Raw genomic sequence first — 16595 nt, forward strand, 5'->3', positions numbered from 1 at the left:
TTTCTGTGATACGGGTGGTTTGTTTGCTTGCTTGTGGCGCGACGACACACGCGCGTCCGTTAAAGACGGTTAATCCTCACTCCCGGTGTGTAAGGCGCACACGCGACGCGACGCGTATCATCCAGTGTGGTCGCGAAGGGCTCGCTAGGACCGCGGCACCTCCCCGTAATTAAAACATTCTTGAATGGAACGGTGAAACTTTTGTGGATCGCGCGCGCGCACGCGAGTTCACTCGCTCTCCCCGTGCCGCAACAATAACCCGTGTTCCGTGTATACCCGTCGGTGCGTTCGACCGCTACACACGTCTGTCTGATACGGCTGCAACACGTCAGTCCCCTATCTTTCACGCCGTGTCCTCCTCTTTCCTTCCTTCCTTCTCTCTCTTTCCTGGTTTCGCGCGCAAGCCGTGTCCTTCTCGCTCCAACGATCTCTCTCGCCTCGCCGCGCCGCGCCGCGACGTGCCGTGCCGTGCCGTGTGTCCAATCTGCCTTCTCCTGGGCCGATGTGTCAGCCGCTTCGCGTTTTTCGGCGACGTTATGCGAATTTCGTCACGGTTCCACTCGCAAATCGTCTCGAAAGGTGTGCACCAGGATACCGTGGCCTGCTGTCCGACTCACGATACGTACGGACCCGTAAAAACCATCGAAATGAAATACACGGACAGAAGCGTGAAGTCCCTCGTCCCTCCACGTCTGTCGCTCGCGTCTCTCTCTCCTCTCTCGTGTCTTTCTAGTGCATCCGCTTAAGTTAATACATTGGAGCAGAGGCATCTTTTCCGCGATTTCATGAATCATAGTTTGTGTGACCCATCCGCAATATGTTAGACTTAAACGAGTCAACTTGTCATAATGATTTGTTATAGGTGTCATTTGTCCTATAGGTCAGTATAGGTCCAACATCTGATTCGACGAAATTCGCTACTTCTACGTTCGCTGCGTTCGCTTCTTGCTGTCTCTCTTGCTCCTGTTGCGGCTCCTCAATGTTGTATGCGTGTTTGCCGTATTGCTATATTTTCCCTGAGTGCATTCAGCGCGCCATAGTTCGGGAGTGGATCGCAAAGATTTAGCTCCAGGTATTCTAGTTTTTGGAGTTTGGCCATTGCACCCTGTAAGAATTCTGCTCGCAGTCCTTTACAGCGGTCTAAGGTCAGCTGTTTCAAGTCTACGCGCAGGCACAGCAAAGGTCGCCCTTTCAGAACTGTCCGCGTCGCCCTGAATGAAGTCAATTGCGCTGCTCCTTCCAGGACCCGCTGCAGATCCATTTCCACGTTTCCGCAACATTCGCCTATACTTAATTGTTCCAGCCTATTTGCCGCTTCCGCTAGATTTCTCATCGCCGATGGTCTGATAGGCGCTGCAGTAAAGTCGATGGTAGTCAGTTCCGGAGCCTCCTTTAAAGCTATTGCTATCACCTGTGGTCGCAAGGGCGGTGTCAGTGTTTCTTCCGCAATCGTTATTTTCTGAATATTTTGTGCTCTTCGCACCAACCAATAGAATGCCTCTGTTGTTACTTTTCTACCCGACCAGCCCTGCGGCCAGCGCCAATCGGTAAGACCCAGATGCCTAATTGGATGAAACGAGGCCAAGGTCTCCGTTCTCCATCTCCGCGATACTTGTTCCAGTCGGGCCCTGTCTGGAAACGGTAGATACTGCACGATATGCGCTATGCATTCTATTGGTAAGGGTATCTTATCCGTTAAATCCAGTCCCGGGAATGGGTTAACAGCCGGTCGTTGCTTAATTAGTTTCCATTCGTGCCAAGGGTCTCCTTGCAATAACCTTAACTTTCTCTTATATACGGTGAAAGTACCCGCCATCGCCCTTTTTGCTTGCTCCTCCGTAGCAAACGTTAGGAACTGCAGGTCCTCCTTTTTTGTATAGGGCGCCAACCGTGTTACGAATAGTCGTCGTCCTGCCTTGAGGCGGCTACCGCTTCCTTCCTTTAATAACAATTTCTACTTATGTATACCGTGGTTAAGCGTAAATATATATGTATGTATATTCTAATACAACATGATGTTTGGTTGATTAAGACATATTCAATATTTGCATTATGCTTATGGGAGCTGGGTTGGTTTCTCCCTCTCCCTTTTTTGAGAATATGCTACTCAACAGATTCATTCTGTGACATAATACATATACTAAATTGTTAAAATGATAACCACACGGTTCTTCAATGCTTTACCTGCCTTTCCTTTAACTAGTTATTGTCATGTTATATTTTTTTACTTATTTCTAACAATTTTCTTTTTACGAACGAACATATTAATTGTGTTCAGTTGAGCATGACAAAGTACAAATTAAAATTTGCACTTGTAACGTCCTAACGTCCGTCACCGGACTCGCTCCTTATATTTGCGTCACAAACAAACGCATAATTAATTAATATTAAAGTCTGACAAGATTTCATCTGACGTCATCACTTTGGAATGCGATCTCGTCAAGCCTCAATGATTTTGGAAATAACAATTTCAAGGCCTGCTCACTCAGGCATAAGATCTTATTGTTTCCCCCACTGATCCACTGCCTGCTCTCTCAACCACGAAATTCTTCCTATTATCTCCCCACCACAAACCCACCTGGCAACAGTCCTATAAAAGCCAGGACCGGAGAGCAGAGTCCCCCCTTTTTTAGTCGCTCTTAGGCTCTTAGGCTCTTAGTCTCTTAGTCTCTTAGTCTCTTAGTCAGTCAGATACAAATTCATTAATTTATTTCGAGCACTTCAAAATCGTCAGTCAGTCGGTCGAGATTGTTTAATCTAGAGTCACGAACGTAGCACAGAATATCTATTCAATATTCGCGTAGCTTTTCTAATCTACGCTTACAACGTTCCGAATTCCATAAACCAGTTCTCATTGATGAACAAATCGGGACGCTATAAAGTATTTATAGTTAACACCCGTGATCTGAGAGAACGCCTCCGTTTACCAAATTCTCCTTACGATTCACGTACGGTTTTACAACAATCTACTCAAAAAGTGACGTGTGTGCGTGCGACAGGAACGAAGTGCGAGTGAAGTGAAAATCGCGTACCTACAAGAACCCGCTATCCTTTTCTCCCTCGAATTAGGCGGACTTGGTCCAGCCGTCCGAGCCAACGATCCAACCCGAATTAGGCGGACTTGGTCCAGCCGTTCGAGCCAACGATCCAACCCGAATTAGGCGGACTTGGTCCAGCCGTTCGGGCGCCCCCCTAAATCCCGAATCAAAACCTCTCTCGAGATCGAATATCAAAATACCGATAAAATTTCACTCGGACCGGGATCTGCGTGGTACTCTCCCACGTCACCGCGAGTCGCGAGCGAGAAATCGAAAGCGCGAATCCGAATCGTTCCCATTTTTCCTTCTAACGCCCGACCTCGGACGTTACATTGGTGACAGCAGCGGTGGGATTTCGAACTGCTCAACGGAGCACCCACAATTGCCACATCCTGCGTAATTTTCAACATACACGATGTCTCGAACGTCGAATCCAAGCAACCCTGCATCGGTACAGTCGGTTCTCAATGAGGCCACAGCGAGGGAGCTCGTTTTACTGGAACAACTCGAAACAATGGGGCGAAGACACCAAGAACTGCTCGACAAATACAACGCACATCAAGGACGTGAGCGAGTCCCTGTCGTAAAATCCGAACCCGCAGCAAACCTCACCGCGGTCGAAGGGTTGGCCGACAAATTAAAGAAACTGCAGGAAATGATCGAGAATCTGGGCAGCCCAGCAAACTCCCACACATCCGAGCGCAGTCCGACACCCGATCGTTCAAGGCCGCTGGACAGGATCGCGCACAGAATTGAGGCCCATTCATCCCGCGAATACGGACGAATTACGTTGAAGGACGCAGTGGAAACCGTCCCTCACTTCGATGGCGAGAATATCACCGTTTTTCAATTCGCACGAGCATGTAAGCGGGCTCGTGAAATGCTGCCTGCGAAAGCTGAGCCAAACCTGGCCAAACTGTTACGTAATCGGTTGAAAGGACACGCAGCTCTGGCCGTCGAAGACCAAATACATCAATCGGTAGACGAATTGATCAACAGACTGAGATACGTCTTCTCACCTTCAAAAACTCCGAATCATTACCGAGGCGAATTGGCCAACATAATTAAAGAGCCCAAGGAACATATCCTCGACTACATTTCGAGAGTCAAGGATCTAAACTCCGCTATTATCGACGGCGAAAAGGAACGATACGGTACGCTGAGTAACAATCACGTCAACGACATCGACGACCTCACTCTGGAGTCCTTCCTGGACGGGCTACCCCCTACCATGAGGACTCGAATACGTCACGAGGGCTGTTACGGTTTAACCGAGACCTTCGACTCCGCCATCCAAATCACGAAAGAAATGGAGAGAGACAGCCGAAGATTTTCAACAGCCCCGCGATCGACGCCAACCACGTGCCAAATGTGCCTCCGACCGGGACATGAAGCCCGTGCCTGTCGCGACCACGGAATATCTCGCGGTCAAGGACCGTCCCGCGATTATGGATCGCCCCGTAACTACGGACCGCCCCGTGATTATGGATCGCCCCGCGACAGTGGACCGCCCCGCGGCCCCATGCACGACCTTCAAGGTCGACCAACTCGATGGCCAGATCCACCACGCCGCGTCGCCAACAACGACGCAACTAACACCCGACCATTCCAAGGCGCAGGAACGAAAATCTGTGCCTATTGCAAAGCGACGGGCCACTTAATTTCGGAGTGTAGGAAACGGGCCTACAATAATCAAAGGTTTCAGGGAAACGAGGATCGCCCACGAGAAACTACGAGCGCGTATCGTGGAGCACCAGCACAACAGACGCGCTCCGCCCTCCCGATAGTCACGAAACAAGAGAACCAGGACGAACACGAGCATGTGCAGTCCAATTGAAATCAGCTCTGGTCGTACCCGCAATAATGCTGCACTCCGCTGATCTCAAAGAAGCAACAGAAACCATGGTCGACACCGGATCAGAGATAAACATCATAAAGCGAGAAGCTTTGAGTAAACCCGAGCTGATTAACGCTCAAGAAAAAGTGAGCATCACGGGCATCACGAGCCATACCATCACCACTCTCGGCACGTTCGAAATTAATATATTCAATCACAAAGTGACGTTTCACGTCGTCGCCGACGACCTACCGATACCTCAAAAGGGCATCATTGGCTCCGAATTCTTCCGAAATCAATCCGTCGACATCGTCTACTCAGAAAATTGTCTCCGTTTCCATGGCACCACTATTCCATTTCTCAATCACAAACAAATTACGCTTCCGGCAAGATCCAAAACGGTCATTCCAGTACACATTCTAAATCCAAACCTTGACGAAGGCTACGTGCCGCGCCAAGATCTCGGCGAAGGGGTCCATTTGGGACACGCCATAATAAAATCGAAACAAGGGAAATCCTACCTCCCCGCAGTCAATACAACAAATCAAAATGTCATGCTGCGAGAACCTAACGTCGAACTCCAGGAGTTCGAGGAATTCAAGGAACCTCTACCGATTCCTTCTTCACAGATCTCTTCTATTCCTATTTCTTCTATTTCTATTTCGTCCACCACAGTACACCCACTCACTGAATCTTTACCAAATCCAGGTGTGCTGTGCGTGAAGTCTCAATCTTCTCCAGAGGCATGCGAACCAAATTCCAATTCTAATTCTACTAATTCTCGCATGTCGGAGCTCTATTCTAAAGAATCCAAGCCGATTCTATCTATCTGTGAAGAAAAATCCTCTGAGGATACGTCGAATCCCGTCTCATTATTCCCTGGCCATCTCACTCACCAAGATACTAAATCTCCAATATCATCCGATACAAACCCGTACGCCAATGACCGAACAACCGAGATCATGAAACATTTAAACACGGAACATTTAAATGCGGAGGAAGAAGCCAGCGTCAGAAACCTTGTGAAAGAATATAACGCCGTATTTCATCTACCCGAAAGTCAACTTGGATGCACCAACGCAATCACCCATCGGATAACAACGACGGACGACCGACCAATAAACGTAAAACAATATCGCTTTCCGCCGATTCACAAAGAAGAAGTGAATAAGCAAGTCAACGAACTCCTCGACAACAATATCATAAGGCCATCGATATCACCATACAATTCCCCCATCTGGATAGTCCCCAAGAAACCGGGGCCGGACGGTCAAAAGAAATGGCGAATGGTAATCGATTACCGACTATTGAACGCCAAAACCATACCCGACGCCTATCCGCTACCCAACATTACGGATATATTAGACCAATTAGGCGGCGCTAAATATTTCTCTGTCTTCGACTTGGCGTCAGGATTCCACCAGATCCCGATGGACGAATCCGACATGCAGAAGACAGCATTTTCCACTCCTCATGGGCACTATGAGTTTAAACGAATGCCATTCGGCCTGAGAAACGCACCCGCCACCTTCCAACGATTGATGGACCATATCCTCTCCGGACTCCAAGGAATAGAGATGTTCATATACTTGGATGACATAGTCATATACGCAAGCTCCATCAGAGAACACGAAATCAAATTCAGGAAATTAGCCGAAAAACTGCTCGAGGCCAATCTCAAACTCCAACCGGGAAAATGCGAGTTTCTACGAAAAGAAGTGGCATACTTGGGACACATCATCACTGAGAATGGAGTTCGACCCGACCCGAAGAAAATCGAGGCAGTAGCACAGTTTCCCGTACCAAACAATCCCAAGAAAATCAAAGGATTCCTTGGACTCGTCGGATACTACAGGAAGTTCATACCGAACTTTTCGAAAATCTCGAAACCTCTCACCAACCTCTTAAAGAAGAAGAACAAGTTCTCCTGGGGCCCTAAAGAACAAGAATCGTTCGAATACCTACGACAACAACTGACCACGGAACCGATCCTGCAATTCCCCGATTTCAGTAAACAATTCCACGTCACAACAGATGCATCCAGCAATGCCATCGGGGGAGTGCTCAGCCAGACCGTCGAAAAAAAGGAATTGCCAATTTCTTACGCCTCAAGAACGTTAAATAACGCGGAGGAAAATTACTCGACGATTGAGAAAGAGCTCTTGGCCATCGTATACTGCGTGGGACACTTCAGGCCCTACCTGTATGGTAAACTCTTCACACTATTCACCGACCACAAACCACTGGTATGGCTACACAGTGTAAAAGATCCAACGTCTCGTTTAGTCAGATGGAGACTAAAACTAGCAGAATACGACTATGAAATCCGCTATCAACCGGGGAAAACCAACTACATCGCAGATGCGTTGTCACGTATCACCCACGCAAAAATATTACCCATAAGGGCCCGATCAACCAGCAACAGCGATTCCGACGAAGACGTGCCCAATCCAAAGAGGCATAAATACACGCCTCCACGAGAATCGACAACACCATCGAACGAATCAACCAGTACTACGCCAGACACACTGACACCTGAAAGAGTGGGAAATGACGACGATTATACACCAACCCAATCTCCATCTACCGAGGCATCGACGTCTGCAAACGATTCACTGCCAGAAGAAGAAATATCGGATGAACATATACGCAGTACTTATACCGACACGGATTCGGTAACCAGTATTTCATCAGAAGAAGACGAACCGCCGATCACCACAACACCCGATAACGAATCCGGCTTCCGAATTATCGAGTCCAACGATCCTCTAACCCTGATCCACGACAACCATGTATTCTTCGTCACAACGAGAGGAGAACCCTGCGACGCAGGAGCAAAAAACCTTGACCAGGGTAATATCTTGCCACAAATGACGCAATTGACCCTCGGAAGAGCCAGAGTATTCGACAACAGAAATAGATTGCTGATAGCCCTAGCGCTACAAGAGAGAGTTCTCATGCAACCCGATCCATCCATCCTGGAAGAGTGCATCGCCTCCCTACAAGACGTCGTACGCGAAATGAATCTCCAAACAATCTGCATCGCAAAACAACTCACGCTCGGAACAGAACCCTGGAACCTGATATTGGCACTGTTGAACACGTACCTCTCAGAATTCAACATCACATTAACAATAACCTCGCAAACAGTCAGAATCCCCGAAGAAACCGAACGAGAACGCATCATCAGAGAAAACCATTGCTCTGCCATCGCCGGACACAAAGGGGTCAATAAAACATACAGTCGAGTACGTCATCAATACTACTGGAAAACCATGAAGAAGGAGATACAAACATTCATACAAAACTGCCTCGAATGCCAGCGGAAGAAACTAGTACGCGTAAAAACTCGTCAACCACTGGTAATAACTGACACACCAGGGTCAGCATTCGATAAAGTGGGCATGGACATCGTAGGACCGTTACCACCTACCAGAAGAGGAAATTCGTACATCCTCACAATCCAAGACCTACTCACAAAATTCTCCTTGGCAATTCCATTACCAAACGTAAGGTCCGTTCAAGTCGCAGATGCGTTTATTAAAGAATTTATTTGTCGCTACGGAACCCCCCGAGCGATTCTCACCGACCAAGGCACCAACTTCGTAAGCACCTTCATAAAAACAATCACTAAAAGATTCAAAATCCGACACTTCAAATCCACGTCGATCCACCCGCAAACCAATGGTTCCATAGAAAGGTCGCACCACGTGCTCGCAGAATATTTAAAAATGTACGTAACAGCCAACAAAGAATGGGACGAATGGACGAACCTCGCCTCCTTCTCTTACAATACAAGCGTACATGAAGGAACGCGATATACACCGCACCAACTAGTCTTCGGCAAAATTGCTAGAACTCCAACTACAGAAAGCAGAACCAACGACACAGGAGTAGTCACTTACAACAATTACCTTGAAAACCTCAACCGAATCATCTCCGAAACACAGAAGATAGCACGCTCCAATCTCCACAAAGCAAAAGAAAAATCGAAGAAACATTACGACAAACAAGTTCACCCACACGAATTTCAAGCTGGAGAGTCAATTTTTGTCCTCAACGAACCAAAAAGAGGAAAACTCGCAGATAATTACACAGGGCCACACACAATATTAGAAGTTCTACCGCAACAGAACCTGAAAATTTCCTGGAGAAGGGGTACCAAAATCATTCATTCCAACAAAGCAAAAAAATCGTACATTCAAGACACCAGTACGCTTTAGAAAGAAGAAGAGAGGGGATACCCCCCCCAACACCGAGGTACATATTCCACAGCATCCGACGAGGCAGTTCATTAACACAGCAACCATGTGCCTGAAAGCTCGAAGACGCGTTACTTCTGCAGAGAAGAAGAGCAACTACCTACTCCAATTTGACGGATTTAATTGCTACAATGGCATAATGTACACCGACGAAGGCGGCAACGAATTATGCAAGAAATGTGCAGACCAACAACCTGCAAACCAAATCGAGGAACGGGGCATGCCTCACCAAGCGCACATACACTTAAACAATAAGTGCTCAAACTGCGCCAATAACATATTAACGGTAACTCCATACATGGAGTGCATCATTTGCAGTATAAAATTGGCAATAGTTCGGACAAAATACATATTCCCCGATTCACCAGACCACGTAGCGAACCGGAACCAAGGGACACATACCCCCCACTCCTAATACCACTCATCGTACCTCAACAAGGCATACCCCCATTGATACGGAATTTACGTGAATGAGAACAGCCAGCCAAATCGATCAGTCATTCATCAACCACCGATCAACATGGATCACAACAACAACCGAGCATATAAGAAGACGCACCGAGCGGGCAGAAGAATCCAAATCAGGAAGATGCTACGAGCCTTCCACGCGAAGGATGAGACGGGGGATCCGAGGAACTTTAAATTTCCGGAGATCATCAAGCCGGAAACAAAAGAAGACACCATTGTGTACATTCCATTCCGGATACGAATTCCACCGGAACAACAGGGCCCTACCCGCCAACACCGACTGGAGGACCTGCGAATAGTGGACGTGCGACCGGACAACCCCGACAATTGGTTGCCAAAACCGCGAGGGAAACCCACCATAAGATCGGTGATCGATATTCCAGCAGACCACTACTGGAATCCAAGGACAAGTACGGTGTGTCCAGGGTCGCCTCCACCACGGCCAGAAATAGAAGTGGTGACCATCGACTAGGCCGTCCCAACTCCAATCTTCTCATATAACTATTTTCTTTTCTTTTCACTTCACCCTCCATAGCTGCAGTTTGCGCTATGTGAGCCCACATTCTCTTTTCTTTTCACTTCACCCTCCATAGCTGCAGTTTGCGCTATGTGAGCCCACATTCTCTTTTCTTTTCATTTCATCCTCCATAGCTGCAGTTTGCGCTATGTGAGCCTACATTCTCTTTTCTTTTCATTTCATCCTCCATAGCTGCAGTTTGCGCTATGTGAGCCTACATTTTCATTTCCTTTCTTTCTCCACAACTGCAGTTAGCAGTGTGTGAGTGCCATTTTAGTTCTTACTCCTTGCAATTTCTTGGTATTTTCCACTCCCTTCGCGGGAGTCTATCGCGTTCAGCGAACAAAAAAAAATCAAATTCGTTTGCTTTGCGAACGAATTCTCTTTTTTTCTCCGAGGGGTGACGTGTAACGTCCTAACGTCCGTCACCGGACTCGCTCCTTATATTTGCGTCACAAACAAACGCATAATTAATTAATATTAAAGTCTGACAAGATTTCATCTGACGTCATCACTTTGGAATGCGATCTCGTCAAGCCTCAATGATTTTGGAAATAACAATTTCAAGGCCTGCTCACTCAGGCATAAGATCTTATTGTTTCCCCCACTGATCCACTGCCTGCTCTCTCAACCACGAAATTCTTCCTATTATCTCCCCACCACAAACCCACCTGGCAACAGTCCTATAAAAGCCAGGACCGGAGAGCAGAGTCCCCCCTTTTTTAGTCGCTCTTAGGCTCTTAGGCTCTTAGTCTCTTAGTCTCTTAGTCTCTTAGTCAGTCAGATACAAATTCATTAATTTATTTCGAGCACTTCAAAATCGTCAGTCAGTCGGTCGAGATTGTTTAATCTAGAGTCACGAACGTAGCACAGAATATCTATTCAATATTCGCGTAGCTTTTCTAATCTACGCTTACAACGTTCCGAATTCCATAAACCAGTTCTCATTGATGAACAAATCGGGACGCTATAAAGTATTTATAGTTAACACCCGTGATCTGAGAGAACGCCTCCGTTTACCAAATTCTCCTTACGATTCACGTACGGTTTTACAACAATCTACTCAAAAAGTGACGTGTGTGCGTGCGACAGGAACGAAGTGCGAGTGAAGTGAAAATCGCGTACCTACAAGAACCCGCTATCCTTTTCTCCCTCGAATTAGGCGGACTTGGTCCAGCCGTCCGAGCCAACGATCCAACCCGAATTAGGCGGACTTGGTCCAGCCGTTCGAGCCAACGATCCAACCCGAATTAGGCGGACTTGGTCCAGCCGTTCGGGCGCCCCCCTAAATCCCGAATCAAAACCTCTCTCGAGATCGAATATCAAAATACCGATAAAATTTCACTCGGACCGGGATCTGCGTGGTACTCTCCCACGTCACCGCGAGTCGCGAGCGAGAAATCGAAAGCGCGAATCCGAATCGTTCCCATTTTTCCTTCTAACGCCCGACCAGACGATAATTGACTATTACGCGAAAATGATCCACGTCTTGGAGCAGTTAACGCTGCCCGTTGATTGGCAGGTTTTACTGTTATTATAAGATTGATAGAATTTGCAGTCATCATATCGGTAACCTAACACAGCGAACAAATAAATTCAAATTGTATGAGTACATTGTTTCAACGTAATATATCGATTTAAGGAACTAGACCCGTTTCTAGAATTACAAGGGGGCGGGATGTGCCTTCTCATTTCTCAATAATGCAAAGATGGGGATTTCAAGTAGGCAAAAACGCTAGATAAAAGATCAATCTAGGCTGCGATCGCCTCAAAAGTCCTATTGGGTTGGCAAGAAAGTAATTTCGGTATTTTAAGGTGAAATAAAACCCAATTTTTCTATTCAAGCAATCAACTTTGATCAGTAAAATATTTTCCATCTTGTACGACGATGTTTCGCCATCTTTCTGGTAGCTTCATAATTCCGCGCTCATAGAACTTCAAAATGTTCCCAAAATTGCGTCTTATTTCACCTTAAAATACCGAAATTACTTTCTTACCAACCCAATATTTTTAATTTGCATTATTCGAAAACATAAAGCTGCGCATGTAGCTATCATAAAGTTGCGACGGCTACATGCTGCTGAATAATGCGAATTACATTATAAATAAGAAGGTGCGTCCAGCACCCTTGCAATCCCGAAAACGCGAGCCTACCCCCTTAAATCGTTGAAAAAATAAAAACTGTAACTGGCTCTATAATCACAATTACCTGGTCCAGGGTTTTTCCAGCAACCTCTATGCCGTTTACCTAGAGATCTTTGTCGTCCACCGCTAAAAGCCCTGTACTTTCAGCTAAACACCACCTGGTACCAATCTGCTGATGAATACACCCGGTACTTTCTCAATATGACCACCCGTGGAAGATGATACAATACGAAAACTTTCTCCATCCTTAATATAAAACCCTAATGGCTTATCAGAGCCATGTTTCAACAAGCGTACGCGGAGAAAGGTTTCCGGTAACATATCCACATCGATTATCGCTGATACCTGGAATCGTTAAAGAGAATTTACAATATAAATATATTTCGTACCTAAATGTATCTAATTTGAAGTTAAACACGTAAGACATACCTGCCTAAAATCATGAGGGTTTGAGATTGCTAATGATTTTGGTCTTCCAGGTGTACCACCCAGAATGCTGGATATTAAATTTTTTGGCTTCATTGTTCCATAGCCATTTCTGTCTTCCAGTCCATCTACTATCATATAAAATAGATGAATCACATGTGTTAAAACATAGATATTCCAACATCATCAAAGTACAAAGCGATATCATCAGTATTTTTGTATTAACCCCTTGCACTATAATATCATGCATAAATAAAGCAAAATAAAAATTGTCTGTCTCGATTGCAAGAAATAGAAATTAAATTGAATATAATTTCATTCCTTAATGATTTGAATAGAGGAGAAATTATATATTGACATCTTCAATTTTTAAAATTTGCCAACAATTTTGAATTTCATCTACTCAATTTTGCTATAAATGCATAAAGATCCACAATCTAGTCATTAGAGAACATATAGGCATTCAATAGACACAGATTTTTTCTTTTTCTAGGACATTATGATCGATAAAGAAGTTCTGATCACGGTAACCGTAGAATAAACCATAGTGCAAGGGATTAATACAGGAATGGACAAATGTATATAAATATTCACAGGCAACTTATAGAGGGTATTTAACTAAGATAAAAATCAAAGATGACGATTTTGCTATATAGTTTTTGTTTCAATAGAAATTGAAACAAAATTGAAACGAACTCGTACCAGAATTATTTAGATCACTAAAATTATTTTCCATTCTGGCTATCTTGAATCTTACCCGTTCTGAGTATAATAATCCTAAGAAGTGGTTTCGCTGTGACCAACGCTCTCGCCAAATTATTGTCATTATTAATAGGTAATTCTTCACCATCGTCAGTTGGATCCTTATACCTAATCAGGAAGCTCAGATCTGGGCCTATATCATGTCTTTTAGCCAATGATTTTCTGATGTCGTCGTAAGTAATAGGTTCATTACGGTTGATTGAAAATCGTATGCAATCAGATTCGAACTACAAAAGGGAAACGTAAGTAACAATATTAAAGACGAAAAAGGTACAAATATTTTGAAAGATCGTTTGAACGAGAATTTATCCTCGTTTCACGATAAAATTGTAACGCGAATGTATCGAAGCGATTAGAAAGTAGCTTACTTTGCTTTTCACTGCGACAATGCTGCTGTCAACTTGATGGTGAAGTTTGCTTTTAGACATGATTTTTTGAATTTTGGTCGTATTATTTTATCGTTGGGCCTCTATTAAATAGAAAATGGACATAATCGTGTAAACTATGTAGAGGAGACGTAACCTCGGACAGAGAAGATATGAGAGTGTTCACGGCCCGGGGTCTTTTCTGCCACCACTATTATCAGTACAGATCACGGTGTATTATATGCAATTGTATGCAATGCATTTTTCTGTCTACTGTTCTGAATTACCGACTCTGTATAATACTGTATATAGACTCTATCGAAATGAAACGATCCGAATTCCGATTTCGAAATAAAATCCGTATTCAAATGCATCTCTACAGGCTGCCTCAAAATTCTTTCAACATCCGGAAATGGGAGGTTCTTGAGATCATTTGAAACAACATTTTCCTTTGCAATAATGGCGTCCGCAGCGAAAAACATGGACCAAATTCAATATTTGCATTATGCTTATGGGAGCTGGGGTGGTTTCTCCCTCTCCCTCCTGCATTGCCGTGGTTTATACCCCGGCTTTGATACAAACTTTGTGACCCTGAGGTTCTTCACTAGAACATGACTACCCTTCCTCTGTTTTATAGGTAAAATGTAATGTTGTACAGATTTATAAGAATTAGTTTCATTGTCGCTATGCGCTATTAAAGTTATTCGCCAGTTGACCCTTCGAAGCACAATTCGGAGTCTGCGTTATTATGTATGCCATTAAGGCTTTGGACCTTCATATAATGCCAATACTGTGCGTGTGCTCTTCTTTTTCTACATCATGCTTTCCGTTTTCGTCCTCTACTATTATATTATTTTGTGTAGCGATAAATTGTGTAGCGATACAACAGTAAAAACAAAATGATGTATCATCACGTAAAATATGTCTTATGAGTTTTAAGTAAAACATGAATATTCGATATATGTATTATGCACAGTGCATGAGAACAGAGAATTGTTCTTTCTCTTTGTTTTCTTTAACGAGTGCCATAAGAACGTTAAGTTGATTGATCGTATCTTCTGGACAAGCGACACGATCTCCAACAGTTAGGTCACTCTCATAAATTCCTAATCATTACCACCTTCTGTTGTTTTGTCACCAAAGAAATGGATTTCATTATAGCCCTGAACGTGTCTAAGACAGTACGTTTTATCCCAGCCAACAGGAAACACATCGAAGGATATTTGACCTCCTGCACATGCAAAGAGAGTAGTAGAATAATGTTTTATATACTTGATAATTTACTTGGATCAAATCGATTAGTCTTTCTTCTCAATGTATACAACTTAACTACATAAAGTAGAAATGATTTATAACGTAATCTAATACTTCTTTGAACAATAAGACCGTACAAATTTCAGTTAAATAACACTGTCCAACAAATTTCAACTTTTTAAAAGTATATTTCGATTCCCACTATGCGATTCTTATAGAGTTTTCCGCGCTGATTCCGAATCTGGTTTTAATTTTTTTCCTATACGTCCAGTTTTTGAGAAAATGGAGTTTTAAAAAAAGACATATTTTTCAACTTTAAACAAATATTGCGATGTTATTATAAAAGATATTGAATTGTTCTTTACAGCAAAAGATTCTGTAGACTTTCCCGAATACAGTGATATCCAATATTAATACATTATGATTGTTTAAACATGTTTAAACAATGATTAAAGACGGAGATGCACCACTTTTGCACCAATTTTTGCAGATATTTTCGAATTTATCTCAAAAAATAAGGGTCCAGCGAAAAATTGAACTATACCACGCGAAAGAGCAGACTTTTATCTTGAGAAACCCCCCTGTGAAGTTTGCATGGTCGACGTTTTCTTCGAACCAGAAAGCAAAATATCTTCGCCCGACATGAGTTGTCACCAGTGGCGCTCACCACCAGAACGGTCGTTCGCCGCTCCGTATCCCGTCGCTGCGACGTATCCCGTCCCGAGCGCCACTGGCGGACGGTAAGTCCACGGTCCGTCAGAGTGGGGGGTCCTCTGCCGGAAGGGAAAGGTCCTCGCCGGCCACAGCCTTGGCCAGTGATGCCAGAATCGGGGACGCGAGGACGCTTCCCCTCCAGCACAGGTTCCCCCTCTCTGACGGACCGTCCTCGCCGTAGCTTCTGCTGCGCACGCGCTACACACGAACGTACTTCTACTCTGCCCGTGTGAGTGCATGCTCGATTGCACGCGCGCTACACGACAAGCATACCTCTACCATGTCCGTGTGACTACCTGCTCGACCGAACGCGTCGGCGACGCGTTCCTTCGATTTTCACCAATTTTCATGTTGCCGAAGTTTCGGAAGCACGAGTCGGAAAGTCGGGATCTGGAGACGGCGCGCATTTGAATCCCGGGACGGCGCGGCGCGGCGCGGCGCACATTTTGCTATAACTTTTGATCTAAAAAAGATATCGAAGCGAAATTTGGACTAAATTTTTTTTTTAAAAACTGGGTTTAATGGTTCATCCTAAAATATGTTTTGTATTTCTTAAAAAAATTTTCTCGTTGATTTTTAAAGTTAAGGTAGTCCAGAGGGCCCCCAACACAAATTGATTTTTAGTCGAACCATGCTCAATAAACAATTACGAAAAAATTTATAAATATTCCACTTAATAGCACACATGATTGAGATTTTTTTCAGATTTTTCAGATTATGCAGACATGTTTAAAAAAATTGAAAATCTCGAAACATTCGAAGAAAATGCATATTTCGTATTGAACTTTTCGAGATATGTATTTATCA

General features: G+C 44.5%; 2 protein-coding genes across 2 annotated transcripts; both read right to left on the minus strand.

Annotated features, from left to right (window-relative positions):
• LOC143213488 (uncharacterized) lies at positions 1 to 2486 on the minus strand. The gene has a single exon (XM_076433395.1). The coding sequence runs from the start codon at positions 1814 to 1816 to the stop codon at positions 977 to 979; it is 840 nt and encodes a 279-aa protein (XP_076289510.1). The 5' UTR covers positions 1817 to 2486; the 3' UTR covers positions 1 to 976.
• Positions 2487 to 11444: 8958 nt separating this feature from the next.
• On the minus strand, positions 11445 to 16567 carry LOC143213664 (partitioning defective protein 6-like). Its single transcript, XM_076433718.1, is given in 6 exon segments — positions 11445 to 11696; positions 12332 to 12418; positions 12421 to 12612; positions 12697 to 12824; positions 13451 to 13682; positions 13824 to 16567. Coding segments are annotated over 6 exon segments (951 nt in total). The 5' UTR covers positions 13884 to 16567.
• Between the last annotated feature and the right edge of the window lie 28 nt (positions 16568 to 16595).

Source organism: Lasioglossum baleicum, chromosome 11 (genome assembly GCF_051020765.1).
Source record: "Lasioglossum baleicum chromosome 11, iyLasBale1, whole genome shotgun sequence".
Lineage (NCBI taxonomy): Eukaryota > Metazoa > Arthropoda > Insecta > Hymenoptera > Halictidae > Lasioglossum > Lasioglossum baleicum.